Genomic DNA, 21151 nt, shown 5'->3' with positions numbered 1-21151 from the left:
AGATCATCAAAGCTTTCAGCTTTGAAATTCTGTCCTACCTAGATGACACACAGTTGGTCATCTCTTTAAACAAAGTCCTGAATAAGGCAAAAAAACGCTTTGCGACAGGAATGAAAGCAATGGCAGCTTGGATGTCTACCACCTGCTTATAGTTGAATGGGGGAAAACAGATTATCCTGTTTGACAGATCCCAACAGCTTTGGTCGGCCGACTGGTGGCCTGAGGAACTTGGCTTGTCCCCAATACACAAACAGGGAGTTAGAAGCCTCGGTCTCTATTTAGATCAAACCCTGAACATGAAAGAGCAGGTACGGTCTACTGTGGGTACTTGCTTTCACATGATGCGCCTGTTGAGGAAGGCTCTTCTTTTTCTTCCTCTGTCTTTGAGGAAAACATTGGTGCAGGCGCTCATTGTAAGCATATTAGATTAGGGTAACGCTTTACTTGCTTCTGCAAATGAGACTTTACTTTCAAAACTTCAAGTTGTACAAAACACAGTGACCCGTTTCATTTCCAATCTTCCCTCTGGTACCGCTTCCACTCCTCAACTGAGATCTTTGCATTGGTTTCCTGTAAGAGAATAGTTTTCAAAATGTGCTGCCTTACCCTCAAGTCGATTACAGGGAAAGGCCCTAAGTACCTCAACCAGAAGCTTAAACGTTGCTGTCCAGTTAGGACTCTGAGATCCAGCGACAAAGTCTTGCTCACTGTCCCTCGCATCATAAACGCTAGAGCAGGGAGTAGGCCTTTTTCCTTTTTGGCCCACTCTAACTGGAATGAATTGCCTTATGACATTTGTACGTGCTTAGATTACAGCAATTTTAGACAGAAGCTAAAGACAGTGCTTTTCTAACTCAGAGTCTTTATGCCAGTGTTTTTGCTTCAGCGCAGAGATACCTCTCCCGGGGTGATTCGTGCACAATAATAAATCACTTTAACATAACATAGCATAACATATAGTTTGGTGGAAAGGATACTCTGTCAAACCATGGCAAATATCCTGTCTGCCATATTACTGATGCTATAGTTACCCCACCATGTATGTGACAGAGTATCTTGTAAGCCAAATTCTAAATAAGGATCGAACTTCTTATCCTAAAGCTATGTAAACATGGTTTACTCTGCAGTACTTATAGACTAAACGTTCTACCTTAATATAGATTAAAAAATTATGTTACGGTATTCACTGCAAGACTTAATGTATATTTTCTCTGTCATACTCTATACTGGCACATAAGATTTTGACTTTTGTTATAAAACAGTTAAATGCTTCAAGGGTAAAAGATTTATTGCTGTCCCTAGGTTCACAATATGGGCTCATGTCTGCTGCCCGGGAGAAAGCATATGACTACATGGGGTGGGAGTTTTAATGGGTCTGTGCTTGTAAGATTTGGTCTGAGAAAACACTTGGAAGGTCAGAGTTTTATATCAAAAACTAGATTTGACTGTCCTGTTAAATTTCCACCTGGCAGCATTTTTACAGATTTCTAGGGTTACTTTCCTAACTATTAAAACATCTTGCTATCATGCCCTTGACAAATCTAAATCACAATTCTTCCAATACAGCTAATTTTGTGCACAGCAGCTAACCTAAAAGGTTATAGGATTGTAGTACTGAATATCTACCACCAGAATATCATGGTACAAGAACATCAAGGGACAAAATATTGCAATGTAAGTGTTTATAGGGAAGTACAAATTGACTGCTCCTAACTCTACATCTACATACCTTGAAAATATATGTACCACAGAGGTTCATAGATGTGGAGTTACACACAGAACATCTAGACTTACTCACGTGGCAATATTTTTTTAAATATATTGTACTCTATAGTATGTCCCATCCATATTCTCTGGTGGCGTACATTCATGGTGCACACCGGTTGCGATATATGCAGAGTATTCGTGGTTATATACCGCGATTGATGAGTGTATATAAACTGGTATATGGAAGCAAAGTAAATAAATGCAAAACAGAGGTGATGTAAGGGAATATGCCCTTCTCTATACCATCTGAGTCCTAGTTATCTGTGGTTTTTAGTCATGTATAAGCAATGAAATATCACTAGTTTAAATGCCCATTAAATGACTTCTCATGTTTGGGTTTGCTCAAGGCTATCAGAGGATTGCCTCTCAACCTAGTTAGTTCTCTTAATTACAATAAAAGGACCATTTTGGCAACAATTTCTTTTCCAAAATACCCAATTTGTATATCCAGCAACCTACCCTGTAGCTGTTCCAAACTGATTAATATTTACACATGCCACGAAAAGGTATCCACGTTATATCGACAAATCTATCATGACAAGTGGTTGGGCTCGTCTTTATTTAAACCTTTATGTTTGGGCTATCCAGCTGAAGTGGGTCTTGGATCTTTTAAGACCCACCTCATGTAATGTAATGACACAGATAATGGATACCTTGCCGTATCCCCTTTCCAGGATTAAATACCCCCAAACGTCCTCCAAAGTAAGTGAAAGCTGTTCCTTTTTTAATTAAGCTGATCCGTTTTGAGAGGATGGTATGAGAGCCGTTAATGTTTATAGTTCACTTACTGCTCGGAATGTCAAGGTCAAAGGGATTCCTTATATCTTTTTCAATATCATTTGGCCCTGGCTTTCTATGTGGTAGGTTCTCTAATGTGAAGGCTTTCATTGTTCAGACTATCAAACTGTTTCTAGGTCTTGTTTTTTTTAAAGTTGTGTTAATCTAAGATTATTATTTATGGCTCAATCATCCTACAGGCTAGGATATTCCTTTAAGTAATATCCTCTTACCCAGCTGTGCCTGATATTTTGCCTGGAGTCCCTCCAGTTCTTTACTAAGCAAGGGTGCTCTATCTGATCCTTCCATCGAGGCCCTCTGAAGATCCATTTCTCTAGCCTTAATTTCTCTTATTAGGTTCTCATCTTCCTGCTTTACCTTACGTTTTTACCGACAATTATAGATTTTAATATTCCCCTTTAAAAGCAGCCCAAACTATACTACATTTGGTAGAACCCTCATTAATCAGGAAGAAGTCAACCGTACCTTCCGCTAAGCTGAGTGTCACTTCCTCATCCAATAAGATAGTCCTGTCCAGTCCCCACCTTCTTTGCCCCACTTTTTGATTTTGCCTCAAAGATAGGGCTACTGAAGAGTGGTCTGAAAGCACCGCTGGTGAATGAGATACTGCCTCTACTTAGTCGTATAGCTCCTGAGCTACCAAAAAGTAATCAATACGAGAATGATGGCGATATTCTTTACTGTAAAAGGTGAAACCCCTTACCGTCCCCATCTTTTTACATCAAATATTGACCAGATTGAGCTCAACCATTATTCTTTTCAGTCTGGCAGATGTTTTATGAGGACTGATACATTTAACTCTTGAGGTCCGGTCCAACTCCTTATTCAAAACTAGATTAAAGTCTCCACCCAATTCTATCGGGGATGATGTTTCTAGTAAACATGATTCTAATTTCATTAAAGCATCTGGGTTATCCTTATTTGGACCATAGTATACTGCACATATTACCGGGGAGATGGTCCCTAGCCGGTCCCTAGCTCCTGGTTGGAGGCTACGATAACCGGCTACGATAACCTTGATAGCTAAACCGAACTAAGATCCGCAAAAAGTGGAGTCGTACAGACCAATATCTCTTTTGAATGCGGACTATAAAATCTTCTCAGGGATTATTGCAACTAGAGTGGCAAAGGTTATACAGGGAGTCATTCATCCTGATCAAAAAGGATTTATCCCGGGGAGGCAGTTGAATGATCTCACGTTCTTGATGATGGGGGCTATAGATCTGGCTGAGTTCCAAAACCTACCCTTGACCATAGTAGCTGTGGATGCAGCCAAAGCTTTCGATCAAGTGTGCTGGGCGTATCTTTGGAAAGCACGAAGTAGTTTTGGCTTTCCGCAGAATATTATGAAGACTATACAAAACCTTTACTATCTTCCTAGTGCTAGTTAATGGAGAGTTGTCAGACTGGTTTACTATTTCAAGGGGCACCAGACAAGGTTGCCCCCTCTCCTTTTCAACTTGTATATTTGCTAGTTTGATTAGGCAAGATCATACCATCATACCTTTTAAATCTGGTGGGTTTAAGGCTAAATTGGCCTTATATGCGGATGATTTGATTTTATAAACTATTAACCCACATGAGGCAATCCCTAATCTGATGGAGAAGGGAGAGAGGTTTGGTTTACTTTCCGGATAGAAGATAAACGCGGAAAAATCAAATAATGGAGTGGAACCAGAGCACGAGGAGCCCGGGCGCTAGATCTCAAATACAGTATTTAGGAATACAGATTACGCAGAAATTAGAGGAGGTTCCTAAAACAAACTGGAAGAAAATCAGTCGGAGATTGGAAATTTGTTGTTAAAGTGGGCTAACTTACCATTAAACATCTATGGTCGAGTGAACCTGATAAAAATGATTATTCTCCCCGAAGTCACTTTTCTTTTCAATTCAATTCCATTGGCCTTTCAGAAGGAGGATGAAGCGAAGCTTCAGGGAAAAATTGGGAGTTGTATTTGGGCTTCAAAGGGTCAGAGGATAGCATGGAAAAAGCTAAGCAGGAGGCTAGAGGCAGGGGGATTGAGGCTACCTGATTTATTGGTGTATTGTTATGCCTTTCATTTTAAGAATTTTTGTATGCTGGCGAAAAAGCCAGACGGATTATCAATGGGCATGCTTTTTGAGGCAATGTTGGCTGATGTTACTCAAGGTCAACATCATTTTCTTTTTAAGTATGGAAACCCGAAATTCTTTAAAAAAAAGTGAGGCTGAAGATTCTGAGGTCTGCCCTAAGAACGTGGGTTTATCTGCGGAAAAGGCTGGGAGTCCCTTACTATTCAACATGGGCACCAATTTGGGAGTCCCCGGGTACCCCAGAATGCCTGAAAGATCAACTGAGTCAGCCCTTAAAATCTGGGGGGCTATACTATTGGGCAGATATTAAAGCAGGATCAAGTCTAGTGAGTTGGGAAGTTCTAAGCAACCTCAAAAGGGGACTATTGACAAGATTCAAGTATTATCAAATACGTTCTTGGTGGGCAACTAAGGACTGGGCAGATGATGAAGACGACTTGAGATTTGACCAGGTTATGAGAACTGATCGATGGGCAAAGGAAGTCTCATATTGGTATTGGTTTTTTTTGGAGGTAGATGATAGTATGGAAAGTAAAATCCCAAACTTATGGGCAGATGAGTTTGGGGATAATGAAGTGAAGCAACTTTGGTTTGATTCCTGTTCCATTTTACGATCAGTTGTAAAACCTGCCTCGCTTAAACGTAACCATCTTTTTACCACCTACAGGGTGTACTGGTCTCCAGCAAAGCTATCAAAAATAACAGGTAACATCTATTATTGCCCAAGATGTAGGCTTCCTTTAGCAGATGATCTACATGTTTTTCTATGGTGCCCGAAGATCGCCTCTTATTGGACCGCGGTATGTAACTTTCTTGGTGAGGTGATTGTCAAAGAGATCAAGGTAAGCCTAAGTCTTATATTTTTTTGAATATGTCAAGAGGTCGCTGTCCGGACAAACTCACTTACAGCCAAGTTTATCTTCTATGTGTCTCTACTGGCAAGGCAAGAGATCTATAGGCTTTGGAAAGCCGAAAATCCTCCATCCTTTGCTGAGTGTCTCAAAAGTATTATCTATACGAGCCGGTCTGATATGGCGTGTGACCCTAGGAGTCAGGATAAGATCTGGACAAAATTGATTGAGTGGAGAGAGAAAGAGAGCGGGTCCAATGATTAAGCCAAACATGCTGTGGGTCTCGGCCTCCTCTCGATTGATGGCCCCCTGTTGTTACAAAAAAGGAGCTGGAGTGGAAACACAGTTTCCTTGCATGGAAGGGCTCTTATTTATTCCTGGCTTCTATGGGATAAGAGCAATCCTAGCAAGAGAGCTGGCAGATTGAGGACAAAAAAAAAAAGGATATTCCTTTAAGGTGCATAACACCACCAAACCAAATGTTGGAAATTTGCCTTTTCTGCAAGGTCACCCCAATTTATTTGGCTTTTTTTGCTGAACCCACTCTTCTGCTAGCTATGGATTACACCCAGCTAACCAGTAGTAAAGTGCTTGTACTCCTCCTTTCAACGTGAAATTGGTATCACTGATTGGCACATGTAGTTTACCTATAAGTCACTAGCAATGTGGTACCCAAAGTGTACCCAGGGTCTGTAAGTTAAATGTCACCAGTGGGCTGCAGCACCTATTGTGCCCCCCACTGTAGTGATAATGCAACCATGACTGCAGGCCTGCCACCAGTAGCCTGTCTGTGGGTTTAAACTGCAACCTCGAACTGTCAAAATAATCTCCTTTGACAGGCCTAGACCTGCTTTGTATACATTAATAAGTTACCCCTGAGCAGGTCTTACTGCCCATTACGGCGGGGTGCATGGTGTTTTTAAGTAGGACATGTAAAAGTATAACAATAAATAAATGTTATTACTGCCTAGTAAACAGCTAGAATAATATTTCAAGAAATCTTTTTAATAGTTAAAGAAAATTCAATTTAATGGTAAAGTCGAATTTGGTCTAACTATTACAGAAAAGGACCTTTAAAAAAGTAACCCTTGGCCTGCCTTAGGGTTCTAAGGCCTTTCAGTGCCTTCCAACAGTCACTTGACAGCTGATGGCTTCCCTTGTGCGGGGGAGTGAACTGCTTCTAGGAGCAAACAATAGGCTGACCTGAATGAGCTGATAAGACCCATCTGAACTGGACAGAATATGCAGGTGAGGCTAGAAGGATCCTCTTTGACATTAAAGTGTCAAGTCCTGCTTGAATGTCACATCCCGTTTCACAGGACCGCTACAAAGAGGCTTCCCCTGTCACAGGTAAATGTTAGCAGAAAGCATGGACCCTTTTTTTGCCGTACCAGTCACTCAGGCCCTAATCACAGTGGAACTCGCTTTGACATGCCCAGCTGACCGGTGGCAAGTGGACCTGAACTGGACCCTCCTGTCGTCTGCTGCCTACCACTCTGAGTCTTTAAGTGCCTGAATTGTGGGAGGGCTTTAGAAGTATACTCTGGTGGATTAGGACTTAAAGACTAAAGTCAGAAGGTAAAATGTTTGACCAGGGTGAACCTAATCTATCCAACCCGTGCTCCATTGCAGTCAGCGTCAATTCTGCTTAGGTCCTGTTCTACCACGGCCATTTACTTTGTAATGCTTCTTGGCACTGCTTCTTCTTAGAAATGTAAAAATTTAAATACATATTTATAAAGTTCCCTTTATTGGATTTTTCCTATTTTGGTGTAATTCTCTTTATTAAATTTTACTCATTTTTTGATTTTTATGGTTTTAGATTTTGACTTTATTACTGTTTTGGTACTGCATAAATACTTTATACATTGCCTTGTCTGCTCTGTGCCACAGTTACCAGGTGACAAAGCTCATTAGTGAACTTTAGTGGTTCACCCTGACAAGGATTGTGATTATTATTTGAGGTGAGTACTTACCTCCCTCAACTAATACCCCAATTTGTTACACCAAACATGAAACACATAAATGTTTGAAATTATTGTACAGAGAGCCAGGCAAAGTCTGGAATTTCTTAAACTTAGTACAGAGCTCTACCACGTGAAATGACTGTGCTCGAAAAACCCCTCAATACATTACCTTACATGCTTTGAAGGTCCTTAAAATCATGATCAACAAGCAGCAACAATTTGATGTATGATGCTGATGTGTTCAATAATCATGTTGTATTGGGTTCAAATGAGTAACTGACTAACTTTATCATGGGTGGAGTGGGGGTAGTTTGATGGTGTGCTGGCATTTCCTTTGTCATCTTTGGAGTCCCTGCTCTGTACAAAGGTTGAGGGTGAAATCTTTTACGGTTTACTAAATCATGCCAGGAATTGAATAGGTCAGCTTTTGGAGAATCAAAGATGCCCTTACGGAATGGCATTGTGAGATTCATAGGAAGAAAGTCTTGGCTATACCATGTTACACCCTTCTGACCGATTAATCCTTTATGGGCTCATTACGTGCAATGTTATGACTAATAGTTAGGCTGTGATTTCTCCTTTGTTCTTTCCCCTTTATGGAATCCAACAGAATACTGTTAGGATGAAATATTCTACACATTGACATAAGCACAGTGACTACCTTATTGTAAGTAGGTTCATATGTTTACACAGATAGGGGGGACGCGGTAAGGAGTCAACCATGGTATGCAGGCATGAGAACTACAGAAAGAAATAAAAAAAAATTTTTGGTCCTAGTTTCATTTTGGTCCTCTTCTCCAACTACTACATTCCTGCTTGTGTACACAAGTTTAAAGGATTGTGGGTAGTTTCTGATGTGTTAGTTACAGGCTAGTGAACACATTATCAGACTGCTTACCAAGGACTATAGGGTGAGCATAGCTGAAGTACTCAGAAACATTGTCAAAACGCCTGTCAAACCTAATTGCAGTTTATTATAATGAAACACTGTACAGAATCGAGCACATTTGGGGGCCCGTAGTACTCGTACCATTCATAGCATACAGATAAACAATTAAAACTGCTGTGGCACCTACTACATGTGAATGAGAGTTGTAAATATATTAAGAGAAATATATATATATATATATATATATATATTCTTTTAAAAACTTTATTTTTCAATTTTACATGAATTAAACATTGCAGCGGTATAGTTATCAAACATAGAATGCAGGAAGCAGACAAGGGGAGCAGCACCCCAGGTCATGACACATGCCAAACACACCCAGGGGCGAGCCATTTTTCGGGGCCTTTACTGTCTCCGCTGTTCTGTGCAGCCCCAGAGGATAAGAGCTTATCTCCTAGCTCCACAACACACAATGATATTCTCCTCCACTTTTTCTTCCCTCCTTCTAAGCTTCAGGTGGGCCTCCTCTGCTAACGACCATTCATCAACATCCCTGTGCCAGTGGACTAGCTCCGGAGCCCACAGTCCCATCCAGGTGAAGGCCACCCTGCGTCTGGGAAGAACCAGCGCCAGCTGCAAGAATTTATAGGCCGTCTTGGGATTTTTATGCCTTTGAACGTCTCCCAACAAACATTGTAGGATCACCAACACCTGTATCAAGGTTACCCTTGTAAGTTCACAAATCAGCCAGTCCCAGAAATCATGCAATGCTAAAAAGCGTACATTGCATGACATGGTCTGGGTAAGTGAGCAGGTGCGTGCCCAGTCTGTATTGCCCAAGGACGCACCCAGGTCCCTCTCCCATGCCCCTGGTGCCCGCAACTGGCTTCCCACTGCATCTGCTCTTAAGGCTTTGTACAACAAAGATATCAAGTGCCTGCTTAACCAGAAGGTCAGCAGGGCTCCCAAAGTGGCAGACGCCCCTATTGCCGCAGGTAAGGGGGTCCATGTCTTCCTGGCCATTTCCGCCAGGCCAGTGTACTACTAGAAGTGTCCCGGTCCCAGTGCAAACTCTGTTTGAGCATTTTCTAGTAAGATGAAAAGCTTATTGGGATACAAGTCCCCCAGCTTTTTAAAGCTACCCATCGCTCCAGGCCTGGAAGGACTTGTTCTCAACCATTTGTCGGATCGATGCCAGTACATAGGAATTAAATGGCTGACAGTTCAAGTTTCAGACATTCTTCATGTTAGTGATGACCTACAAAACAGGTAGTGGTAATGCAACCCAAAAGCCAGCATAGATTAGATAAAGCGGGATCAATAATCCATTCGCGCCCTTGAGCACTTGCTGGCTTAATTTAATTTGTAAGCTTGTTTATGACCTTATTGATTATTTCATGGCTTGTTTTTATTGTTAATTATCATTTGTATTGCACAAGCCCCCTCATTTTAATGCATTAGAGTTCCTTTTAGAAGCCCAGGCAGAACTTTCCCAACATTTCCATAACAGACCAAAGTCTGAATCGGTTTTGGTAAGGTATGCGGTCCGGAGGGAAAGTATGTCAGTTACATAGATCACATCCTGGTAATAAACTGTGGATTTGAAATCTACAGTACCGTATGGATTTTTTTATTATGTCTTGGTAAAATAATAAAAATTAATAAAAAATATACACATACATTCCCAATTAGTTAGATCACAGGTACACAACTATCAGGTTTACAACCTAATTACCAATGTTTCTTTGTCACACATCTGACGGGCACTGGGTATGAGGGCAACTGACCTTCAACAATCAGGATACACAGCCATATCAACTACTATGTGGCCTTAGGTACAAAACAGCTAGCTTAACAATCCCGGGCTGTTACCTACCTTATGAAAGAATAAAAACAGGTTATTTACAAACACTGCAGCAGTGGCGGCTACCCCGCAATGGCGGAGGAGCGTCGCGCCCTCCCCTGCCAGCCTCAAAAATTGTAAAATAAAATGATAATAAAACTGGTTTATTATCATTTTATTTTTCAGGTTCTAAGAGCCGACGATTCTTGGGGGCAGAGCCAGTGCTGTCACGAGAGGGAGTGGTGGGCACTGCACATGTCGATTTGGTTGGCCGTCTCAGGACTACCAAACTGACATGCGCACTGAGCTGTGTCCAACCCAGCTGCGTTGCCATGTTGGAGAAAGCAAGCAAATGCTCCAAGTCTTCCTGGGGGTGCAAATTCACAGTGCTCAGGCCAATCCTGATGCTGCTTTCAAGCAGGAGAGCAGCGTCAGGATTGACCGTAGGGCACACTGGGAGCCTGTGTGCTATAGCGAGGACATGGCGAAGAAGAGTGTTGGACGGCAGGCAAGTTCTTTTTTCCCCCAATTAAAAAAAAACGTTTTATTAGTTGTCTATCCTCCACACCTCCCTGTCACCTGTCGTCAACCCCCACCCCCGCCCACCACTCTGCCCACAGACCAGTCGCTACTGCACTGCAGAGACATGGAAGTGAGACCTATTGCATTACCATTCATACCAAACACATTACATGTACATCTGACATTTTAGGAGAAATTCCCAAAAGACAGGAGGGTTTAATATAAGATGTCACTGATGTAAAAATATTGGAGAAATGGAAGAAAGAACAAAATAAGAGAGGATGCAGGAGAAAACATGAATAAATTAGGTAGGCGATAAAGAATAAAAGTGTCTTGCCAGCTCAGACCTACCTTGCGCTTATTGTATGCTGCATACTCCAAAGCATATCTTTTCAACAGCTCCTTCTTCAGTTCTTCTGCCTTGGGGAATGCAATCTCCTTCAGTTTCTGGAAGCAAACAATGTTTTATGTTAGAAATACAGCCAAAGAGACAAATGCAAAGATATCCAGAGAAAAACGTTATGGTCTCTCCAGTTTCTAGACTTTGTACACACATTTTGTTCAATCTTTCATTTTCCTTTTGATTGAAGTTTTCAGATTATTAAAGTTTGAGTTTCCATTTGATTGTTTCATCAAAGTTGGTTTGCTTTTTACCTTTGAAAACCTTCCACTATCACTGGGCTACTGTGGATAACTGTTGTTATAGTCTGCTACTGTAAGACTAAAATACATTTTGATGATCCAGGCTTCTGTGTATAATTGCAAATAAGTCAATATATATATATATATATATATATATATATATATATATATATATATATATATATATATATATATATATATATATATATATATATATATATATACACATACACACATACACTTTTGGTCAGCTCCGGTCCGCTCCTGGGTCCCAAAACGCGTTTTCCCCATGCATTTTCCCAAAGGACCTGTTGACGCAGCTACAGCCTGGACTGCTGAACGGAATTACACCAAATTTGGCAAAGAGGTAGTCCTCAGTTCAGACTCGTGCCTTTTCCTTAAATGGTGTAAATCCGTTCAGTAGTTCCTGAGAAAATTAGAGTTAAAAAGATAGATATATCTGGGCGGAGCCTAACCACACATCTCATCGTGAGATCTGATTGGCTGTCAGTACTTCATCCAAGAAGTGTTGGCAGCCATCTTGGGACCAATATACATGATAGCACCACATTAAAAAGCATTGCAGTTAATAGAAGGTTTTAAGACTTTAGTTACATTATAAATCATTTGTTGATGGTACCATACTCATTTTAGGAATTGTGGTGTGTTCTAAGGTGATTTTACCATGTGAAAAAGCCTTCTGCGGTGATATCATGAATCATGTTTGAGAGAAAACTATTTTCTCATGCTTTTCCCACAGAGGTTTGGAAGGTGATCTATAAGCTAAACTGAGAGCATATTTTCTGTAAATTCACATTATCTTTCTCAGTCACGTGAGAATAAATTCTGACATTCTCAGTAAAACATGTACATCCAACAAGGGCAGAGACTGTCAGTTGATTCCTTTGTGTTCTACTGCAGCTTCCCAGAGTGTTCTAAAGAACAACTAGAGCGCTTACTGTCTTACTTATGACAAAAGTATGGCACACCTCAAGCCATCTTGATTGGAATAAACTGGTAACACTTAAAACATTTAATTTAAAAAGGAACACAATGAGGGGGTTCATTTTGCCATAGAAATTATGATTAGTGCTGAAGAAAGAAAAATTATGGCACATTTTGAGTGACTTCTCAAATCCTCTTCTATTTCATTAAAAAATTCTGATATGCAGACTGAAACATGCACTTTTAATACCAGCAGCAGACTTCCGTGGTGAGCAGTAGCTTTACTACAGTGATCTAATGAGCAACTAGAGTGCTAACATTCAGAATTTATGGCAAATGTGTGACATATCTGAATACCTTCTTGATGGAATCAAAGTAAAAAACTGAAAGCCTTTCCTACTGAGGAGACTGCAGTAAATGAGGAAATTAGGAAACGTCATAACAAATAAATCTCCCAAGATGGCCACCAGAGACAAAAGAGCCCAAATGCAGCAAAAATATCACCCAGATGTAGCCCACATGTAGCCCAATTACAGAAGTGTGCAAAACACTTATTTTTTGTGTATTTGCAGTTTTATATAGTGCAGACTTGTCAGGTATTGGAGTGCTTTACATGAGCATTGGTTACAGCACACAAGATCAAATTCATTTTGGTTGTAGACATGGGGAGATTAAGTGATTTGACCAGAATCACAGAATGTTGAGCTGAAGCAGAAACTCCAACCTGGTTCCCCAGTTGCAAAGTCTGCAGCTCTGGAAGTAACACCACATCCTCTCCCCTAGGTGTAACATTTAATCAAGTGGTCAACTGGATAAAAAAACATAAAGATTACAAATAATTTAAAAGTTCTTTGTCGCAATTTGAAATCTCATAAAATATGTCCTCATTTTAGTTTTTTAGACCACTAACCATAATTTTGATGCAAATAAGACCCTCTCATATATGTAATTTCTAAAGGAAATGCTCTAGGTATTACAGTTTTGATTACATCAAAATGATGTCAGGCGGTCCACACTTTTGTAATAAATATAGGTTGTTAGCAATCTAGTTGTTCATTGGGATACTGTTGAGAGGCAGAGGCCAGGGGCACGGACTCTGAAAATTTAAGGCAGGTAGGAGAGTGCAGAGGCAACAATTTGACCACACTGGGCAGGCAGGAAGGGCAGTGGCAGCACAACAGACTATGGAGGGCAGTGGAAAGGAGGGCAGGGGCAACAAACCAACAATACAGGACTGGCAAGAGAGGCTGTGGCAATATAATAGACCATTGTGGGCAGAAGGAAGAGGCAGTGGTAGTACAACCATACATGCCAACAGACCCGTTTCAGCCAGGAAACATCCAATGTTTTTAAGCTCAAATGGCCTTTATTTGATCTGTCTCCTGTCTACAATCTCCTCTTTTTCAATGTAACTCAAAGGGAAAAATCAATACTCCAGTTTTTTTCAAAATCTCCCTCTTACCAAGTTCAAAATGTTCGCAAGTATGGTACATTGGATCATGGTAGGCAGGAGGAATTGGGGTAGGGACATGGACTCGGATAACAGAGGACAGGAGGGACATGGAGAGGTGCACCAATCTGACCCTACAGGGCAGGCATCAGGGTTTGCAGCAGCACAATACACCACACAGGGCATGCGGGACGGGAGTGCAGCACAACAATCCATAGAAAGCAATAGGGAGGGGACAGGACCATGCACATGGACAACAGAGAACAGAAGGGAAAGAGACCATGGTAGCTAGCTGACCATAATGGACAAACAGGAGAGAAAGCTGCAGCATAACAGACCATAAAGGGCAGGAGGGACGGATCAGGGGCATTACAATGGAACAGACAAGACAGGAGGGAGGGAATAGGGGTCTGCACATGGAAACAGAGGGCTGGGGGCAAGGGGGCAGGACAGGAGCAGCAAGATGACCATGGAGGTCAGGCAGGATGGGCACTAGAAACAATACACACCATGGACAGCAACAGTGAGACTATGATGGCATACACACAGACCATGGAGGGAAGGTGGGAGGGGGTCAGGGGCGGCTAACTGACCACACAGGGAAGGTGGGAGGGGCCATGGCAGCACAGAAGACCATGCATGGTAAGAGGGAGGGTTAGTGGCAGCACAATGGCTATGATGGGCAAGAAGGAGGGTGCAGGGGCATGCACAAAGGACCATGGAGGATAGAAGGGAGGGTCAGGACCTGGGCACAGACAGGAGAGTTCAGGGGAAGGGGCCTCACAACAGACCGCGCGGGGCAGGCAGGAGGACCAGTTGCAGCACAACAGGCCAGGGAGGGCAGAAGGGTGTGGAAGTAAAATGGACCATGGAGGACAGGAGGAAGGGGATAGGGGCATGGCATGTGGACAGGCAGGGTGGAGGTGGCAGGGACAGGTTACAGTCATCTGACAATGCTAGGCAGGTGGGAGGGGAGTGGCAGCTCAACAGAACACTCAGAGTAGATAGGAGTAGCAGGTCCATGGAACATGGTGGGCAAAAAGGATGGAGCAGGGGCATACACAAAGACATCGGAGGGCAGGGGGAAGGAGAATAGGGGCAGCAAGCTAAGCACAGAGGCTAAGCAGGAGGTCAATGATGGGCCATAGATTTGGGCAATGGAGGGCAGGAGGAGTGGACTGGTACATCATGCTAAATGGAGGGCAGTGGCAGCACATCAGACCATGCATGGCAGGAGGGAGGAGGCTAGTCCATAGATTCAGACAACAGAGGATAGGGAGGAGGTGGATGGGGCAGCAAGCTAACTGTTCAGAGAAGGTGGGTATTAGGAACTTTATTGTTTTTAAAATGTGTGTCTGTGCGAACTACTTAAAATATGAACAAGTATGCAGCATAATCTCACTTTTATTCAGGAAGAAGAGGACGTTTGTGACTGACTCCGGGCTCACTTGGCAGAAACACCTCCTGACCCTCCACCCCCCATCGCAAAATGTAATGCCTGTGAAAAGGGTAGGTGGACGCAGTGTTATATAGAACATAGTCCTGAGAGCACGATTGAAAATGAAAACTAGATATAGTATATGATATAAACTATGCACCAAAAAGTGTGATATAAGATGAACCGGGGCGTGAAATATAATATGCAATACATTGTGCGCAATGACAGATTCATTGGAGAGCGCGAGATAGCACAGGCACTAGCACGTGCTATGCGATATGCGCCTTGGAGTGTAATATGCACAGGGCAGTGTTGTGTAACCTAACTAGTCTCTAAAGTTGTAATATAAAATATGTGATGGGGAGTGTAGCGTTGCATATGCACTGTGACAAAGATATGGATCCCAGATTGTAATATGTATGGCATAGCGCTGTGCGTTATAATATAGGCATCGAGGAAGGCACGTTAGATGGGGCAATATAACCCGTGCAAAGGCAAGTGTGGCATGACATTCACGGGGCGGTGTTACAGTGCACATGGGCTAGAGAGTGTCATAGCATACACAATAGCTGGTGGAATACAACACAGAGGTGTGTGGCACTCGGCGGGCACTGGTGGGTGTAACACAGCATTGGGCTCAGCCAGGAGCACGCTGTGACTCTCAAGTGAGAATTGTCTCCTTTCCAGAGAGTAAAATAAAAAGTATTACACATCCCGCGGTGGATGTGTGTTTTATTAACCGCGAGGGGGGGTTTCTTGCATAGTTTGGTCGAATTTTTGTCGAATCCCCTTTGAATGGCTTGGTGTGCATGTGTATTAAATGTGCCCGTCAATAGCTACCCATGTTTGTATAAATAAACGACAAGGGTGTCTACTTGGAAAGTACCAACCGGGGGGTCGCCGGGATTAGGCACGGTAGGGCGTCAGACACGTCAGAGCTTCACTAGCGGTGTAAATACATTCCACATGGATTCATTGTATGCATAGTCGCCTTTTAATGAATATCACGCCAATCGTCATGGTGATAGGTACATACAGTTCGTCCAGCATGTCCTAGGTGTTTCTATAAATACATATTTTTTTTAAATAATAAAAAACAAAGGCCGGCCCCGGGGGATGGGGTCCCCGGGGCCATAAGTGGCCTGAGGAGGGGGGCAACGCAGCCCCCCTCCTAAAGAATAAAAAAAAAAAAAAGGCCATGACCCAGGGGTTGGGGTCCCCGGGGCTGATTGAGGCCTTGGGAGGGCCAAAGAAATTTTTTTCAAAAAACAAATTAGGGTGCAGGCCCTGGGAGATGGGGTCCCCAGGGCCAATAAATTAGAAAAAGAAGGGGGGCCACACAGCCCTCCTTCTTAAAAAATTAAAATAAATAAAAGACCGGCATCGCGCCGGAGGCCACGCCCCCTCCTTGCAGCACTCTGCAAACGTGCCCCCTGGCCAGTTGTAAGCTGGGGAATTAATTCCCCTTCAATACTGAGGGTCCCTGAGGGCCAACTAGCCCAACAGGTATCTCCAGTATCCGCCAGGGAGCAGCGTTGCAGACAGGTGTTCTGAGGCCACGCCCCTTTTTACACCTCTATGCAATGCAGCTCTGTGGCGCTTACTGGAGGTACCTAGTGGGCTAGTTTGACCCTAGGGACCCTTAGGATTCAAGGGGACTTAATCTCTCAACTTAGAACTGCCACAGGGCGCGTTTACACAGTGGTGAAGGGAGGGGACGGGGCCTGAGGTGATGTGTGCAAACACGCCCTGTGGCGCGATTTAAGATGGGGAAATAATTCCCTTTCAATCCTGAGGGACCCTGGGGGCCAACTAGCCCACCAGGTGCTTCCAGTAAGCGCCACTGCTCTGCGTTGCAGAGAGGTGGTGAAGGCCGTGCCCCTTTTATCTGAAAGAAACACGTTAGTTAGATTCCTCATCTTAGAATATCCCCAGGCGTCAGACTGGATCCGGAAGATTTTTCGTCAGCAATACCCCTTGCGCGTCGCTAGGCGTCGTCTGCGGCTCCGCGTCCGTCGTCGGCGTCGTGCGCCGGGATGACGTCGGAGTACTTAGACGCCGCCCTTGCGCGCTGACGTCAGTTCTTCTTTTTTCCGCGCCAGTAAGCGCAGATCCGGGAGAGCTACCCCTTTAGTCAATTTTTGACTAACTTTTTGATCCTTTTTGATCCTGTCAATCGACACCGGTGCCGGTAGGATGCCTGGGTTTAAAGCCTGTACGGACTGTAACCGATTGATGTCGGTTACGGACCATCACCGCCGGTGCCTGTACTGCTTGGGCCTCGACCACGACGCGGAGTCGTGCTCGGACTGTAAGGCCCTGACCTCGAAGGCTAGACGGGAGCGGTCCCGTAAGCTTCTCGAGATTCGCCACTCGGCTCCGCGCGCCTCTCGATCCCGGTCCAGGAGGAGGTCCAAGGATCGGTCGCGGAGCCGCAGCCGACGTCACCATCGGTCGTCGGGATCCAAGTCTTCGGGTAAGTCGAAGCATTCCAAGAAGTCCAAGAGGCGACATCGCTCTTCGGACTCCCCTCGCCAGTCGCGCGACTCGGCCGAGGGCCAGGGTGGTTCCACCCCCGCGACCCGTCCCCCATACCCTCCGGTCCCTGGGACTAACGTGACGCCGGCGGAAGTCAGTGCCTTCCTCTCGGCCATGAGGAACCTGGCTCCGCCGTCGGCGCCCGCTGGTGCGCCTTCGGGCCCCGCGGACCCGACTGGGCTGCCTTGCCTGCCGGTGGCTCCGGCCCGGCGCCGTTGACGGCTCCGGCCTCGACGCCGCAAGCGCCCGAGGGACCCGTTCTCGAGTCCCCGTCGATGCCGGTCGACCTCGTCACGCCTCCTCCGCCGGCGTCGACACCGGTACCACCCCCGACGCCGACTCCGCTCGACGTCGAGCCCCGGTTCAGTCCCACTCCGAGCCCGGCGCCGGTCCGGCGTCGATGGACGCCGAGATCGACGCCGCTAGAGACACATTATGTCTACCGCCCGGCTCTGTTACTTTCTCCTCTATACCAGGAGTCGGATGATGGGGACAACTGGGAGGGATCTGAGGATCCTATGGCCGTTCAGGCTCAACTGTCCCAGGACTGGGCAGATGAACTGGGGGAGGCCAGTGGCCTGGATACCTCTCCAGACACTGGATTCGTCTCTCCTCCGACTGTGGCTTTGGAGGAGGGCGCTGCTTTCTCTGTGGTGCTGCGCAAGGCGGCCACAGCCCTTGGGCTCGAGCTACCTGCCGTGGCTGTGAGGACTAACGTCCTTACTGAGGTGCTTCAGTCTGCAGCAAGCTCCACTGAGCCTCTGCTGCAATTCAATGAGGCCCTCATTGACGTTCTGCAGGGCACCTGGTCCAAGCCCTCCACAGTTCCTCCTGTAGACCGGAACGTCGCCAGGCGCCACCGCCCTGCTCCGGGCAACCCCAGTTTCCTGTCCCAACACCCTACCCCTGAGAGCCTGGTTATCCAGGCCTCCACCTCCCAATCCTCTTTCCCGACCGCCCCGCCGGACCGGGATTCCAAGAGACTAGAACAGTTTGGCAAGAAGCTGTTCTCTTCCCTTAGTTTGGGCCTGCGGTCTTTGAACACCGCTTGTCTCTTGGACCGTTATTCCCACTCTCTGTGGGATGCGGTGGAGGACGCGCTACCCCTGTGTCCGGAGGAGGTCCGGACACGACTTACCCAGGCTCTGGCCGATGGGAGGGATGCCGCGCGACATGCTATACGTTGTGGGCTTGACACCACGGACTCGCTGGGTAGGGCCATTTCTACCACAGTGGCGCTTAGACGTCACGCCTGGCTGCGGTCCACGTCATTTTCGGGCGATGTCCATAGCACTCTCATGGACATGCCGTTTGATGGCACTCGCCTGTTTGGCGAGAAAGCGGACAGTGCGCTGAACCGCTTTAAGGACTCCCGGGCTACGGCCAAGTCCTTGGGCCTCTCGGCCCCGCGGTCGCAATCTTCCGCTTTTCGCCCCTTTCGTGGCCAAGAAAGGGGTGCCTCCTCACGTGCGCCTAGCCACCAGCCGCAGAACCAACCTGCGCGCGGTCGCGGACGTGGTTTCCGCCGAGGCGGTTCTGGAGGACGACGAGGTCAGCCCACATCCACCCCGGCAGCATCCGCCTCAAAGCCTTCCTAGTCCGAGCTTTCAGGCCCATTCCACGCCAGTGGGCGGCAGAGTTCGCCATCACCTGTTCCACTGGCGTACCATCACTTCGGACAGGTGGGTGCTGCAAATCGTCCGAAGGGGCTACTCCCTCCCCTTCGAGACGACCCCTCCAGCCATGCCACCGCAGCACCACCGTATCTCGGGGGATCATTTGAATCTTCTCCACGAGGAAGTTTCGGCCCTCTTGGCCAAGGGGGCCGTCGAGCGCGTTCCGAGTCCAGAAGTGGGTCGTGGTTGTTATTCCCACTACTTTCTGGTTCCCAAGAAGGGCAAAGGGGGCCTGCGCCCTATCTTGGACCTTCGGAACGTCAATGCCTTCCTCCGGAAGGAAAGGTTCAAGATGTTGACTTTGGCTCAGGTTCTAGCTGCCCTAGACCCCGGAGACTGGATGGTAGCGTTGGACTTGCAGGACGCATATTTCCACATCCCCGTCCTGCCGGCCCACCGGCGTTACCTGCGGTTCACGGTGGGCCAAGAGCACTTTCAGTTTACCGTGCTCCCCTTCGGCCTCACCAGTGCCCCTCGGGTGTTCACGAAAGTGATGGCGGTGGTCGCAGCTCATCTGCGCAGATCAGGGGTTCCAGTCTTCCCCTATCTCGACGACTGGTTGTTGAAGGCGGGCTCGCCCCAGGCAGTCGTCTCCCACCTCCAGACTACGGCGGATCTCCTGCATTTGCTGGGGTTTTCCATCAACGTGCCGAAGTCACACCTGAATCCCTCTCAGAAGCTCCTTTTCATCGGAGCGGTTCTCGATTCGGCGCAGTTCCGGGTCTATCCACCGGAACAGCGGGTCCGGGATATACAGGCCCTGATTCCCATCTTTCGGCCTCTATCCTGGGTTTTGGTCAGGCTAGTGTTGCGGCTTCTGGGGCTGATGGCCTCCTGCATCCTACTAGTGCATCACGCCAGGCGGCGCATGCGGGCTCTGCAGTGGGACCTGAAGTTTCAGTGGGCCCAGCATCACGGCAACCTGTCCGACCATGTCTTGATCTCGGAGGGCACTGCACAGCAGTTGCAGTGGTGGCTCACGGACCGCGATTGGGTCATGGGCAGAAGCCTCTCCCTTCCCCAACCGGAGCATGTCGTAGTGACGGATGCGTCCCTCCTGGGATGGGGTGGCCATATGGGAGAGGCGGAGATCAGAGGCCTCTGGTCTCCGGCGGAGTCTCGTCTCCACATCAACCTGTTGGAGTTGTGAGCGATCCGGCTTGCACTGAAAGTCTTCCTTCCCTCTGTCAGGGGCAGTGTCGTGCAGGTGTTCACGGACAACACCACCGCCATGTGGTATTGCAACAAACAGGGCGGGGTGGGGTCGTGGACCCTTTGTCAGGAGGCTCTGCGCCTCTGGACGTGGCTGGAACACCAGGGCGTCACCCTAGTGGTTCAACATCTGGCGGGCTCTCTGAACGCCAGAGCAGACGAACTCAGCCGCCGGTGCATGATGGATCACGAATGGCGTCTGAACTCCGAGGTGGCGCAAGGTCTCTTTCAGCAGTGGGGAGAGCCTTGGTTAGATCTATTCGCCACCGATGAGAACGCGCAATGTCAGCAGTTCTGCGCGTTGGAATTTCCAAGGCGGCACTCGCTCGGCGACGCTTTTCGTCGCGAGTGGAGTTGCGGTCTGTTGTGCGCCTTTCCGCCTATACCACTTCTGCCCAGAGTGCTGAAGAAGATCAGGCACGACCGGGCCCAAGTCATCTTGGTGGCTCCGGATTGGGCACGAAGGTACTGGTATCCCGAGCTACTCAGTATGTTGACCGATCCTCCGATACGTCTGCCCCTTAGGGAGGATCTTCTGTC

General features: G+C 46.3%; 1 protein-coding gene across 1 annotated transcript in view; it reads right to left on the bottom strand.

Moving 5' to 3' along the window:
• Window positions 1-21151, bottom strand: part of STAMBP (STAM binding protein) — a 196905-nt gene that overhangs the window by 26248 nt on the left and 149506 nt on the right. Inside the window, exon 4 of the mRNA XM_085636201.1 lies at window positions 11062-11157. Within this exon, the coding sequence (XP_085492327.1) occupies window positions 11062-11157 (96 nt within the window). The remainder of the gene's footprint in view (window positions 1-11061; window positions 11158-21151) is intronic.

Source organism: Triturus cristatus, chromosome 11 (assembly GCF_964204655.1).
Source record: "Triturus cristatus chromosome 11, aTriCri1.1, whole genome shotgun sequence".
Taxonomy (NCBI): Eukaryota; Metazoa; Chordata; class Amphibia; order Caudata; family Salamandridae; genus Triturus; species Triturus cristatus.
Note: the sequence above shows the minus strand (reverse complement) of the source record. Positions and strands in the feature narration are given on the sequence as shown.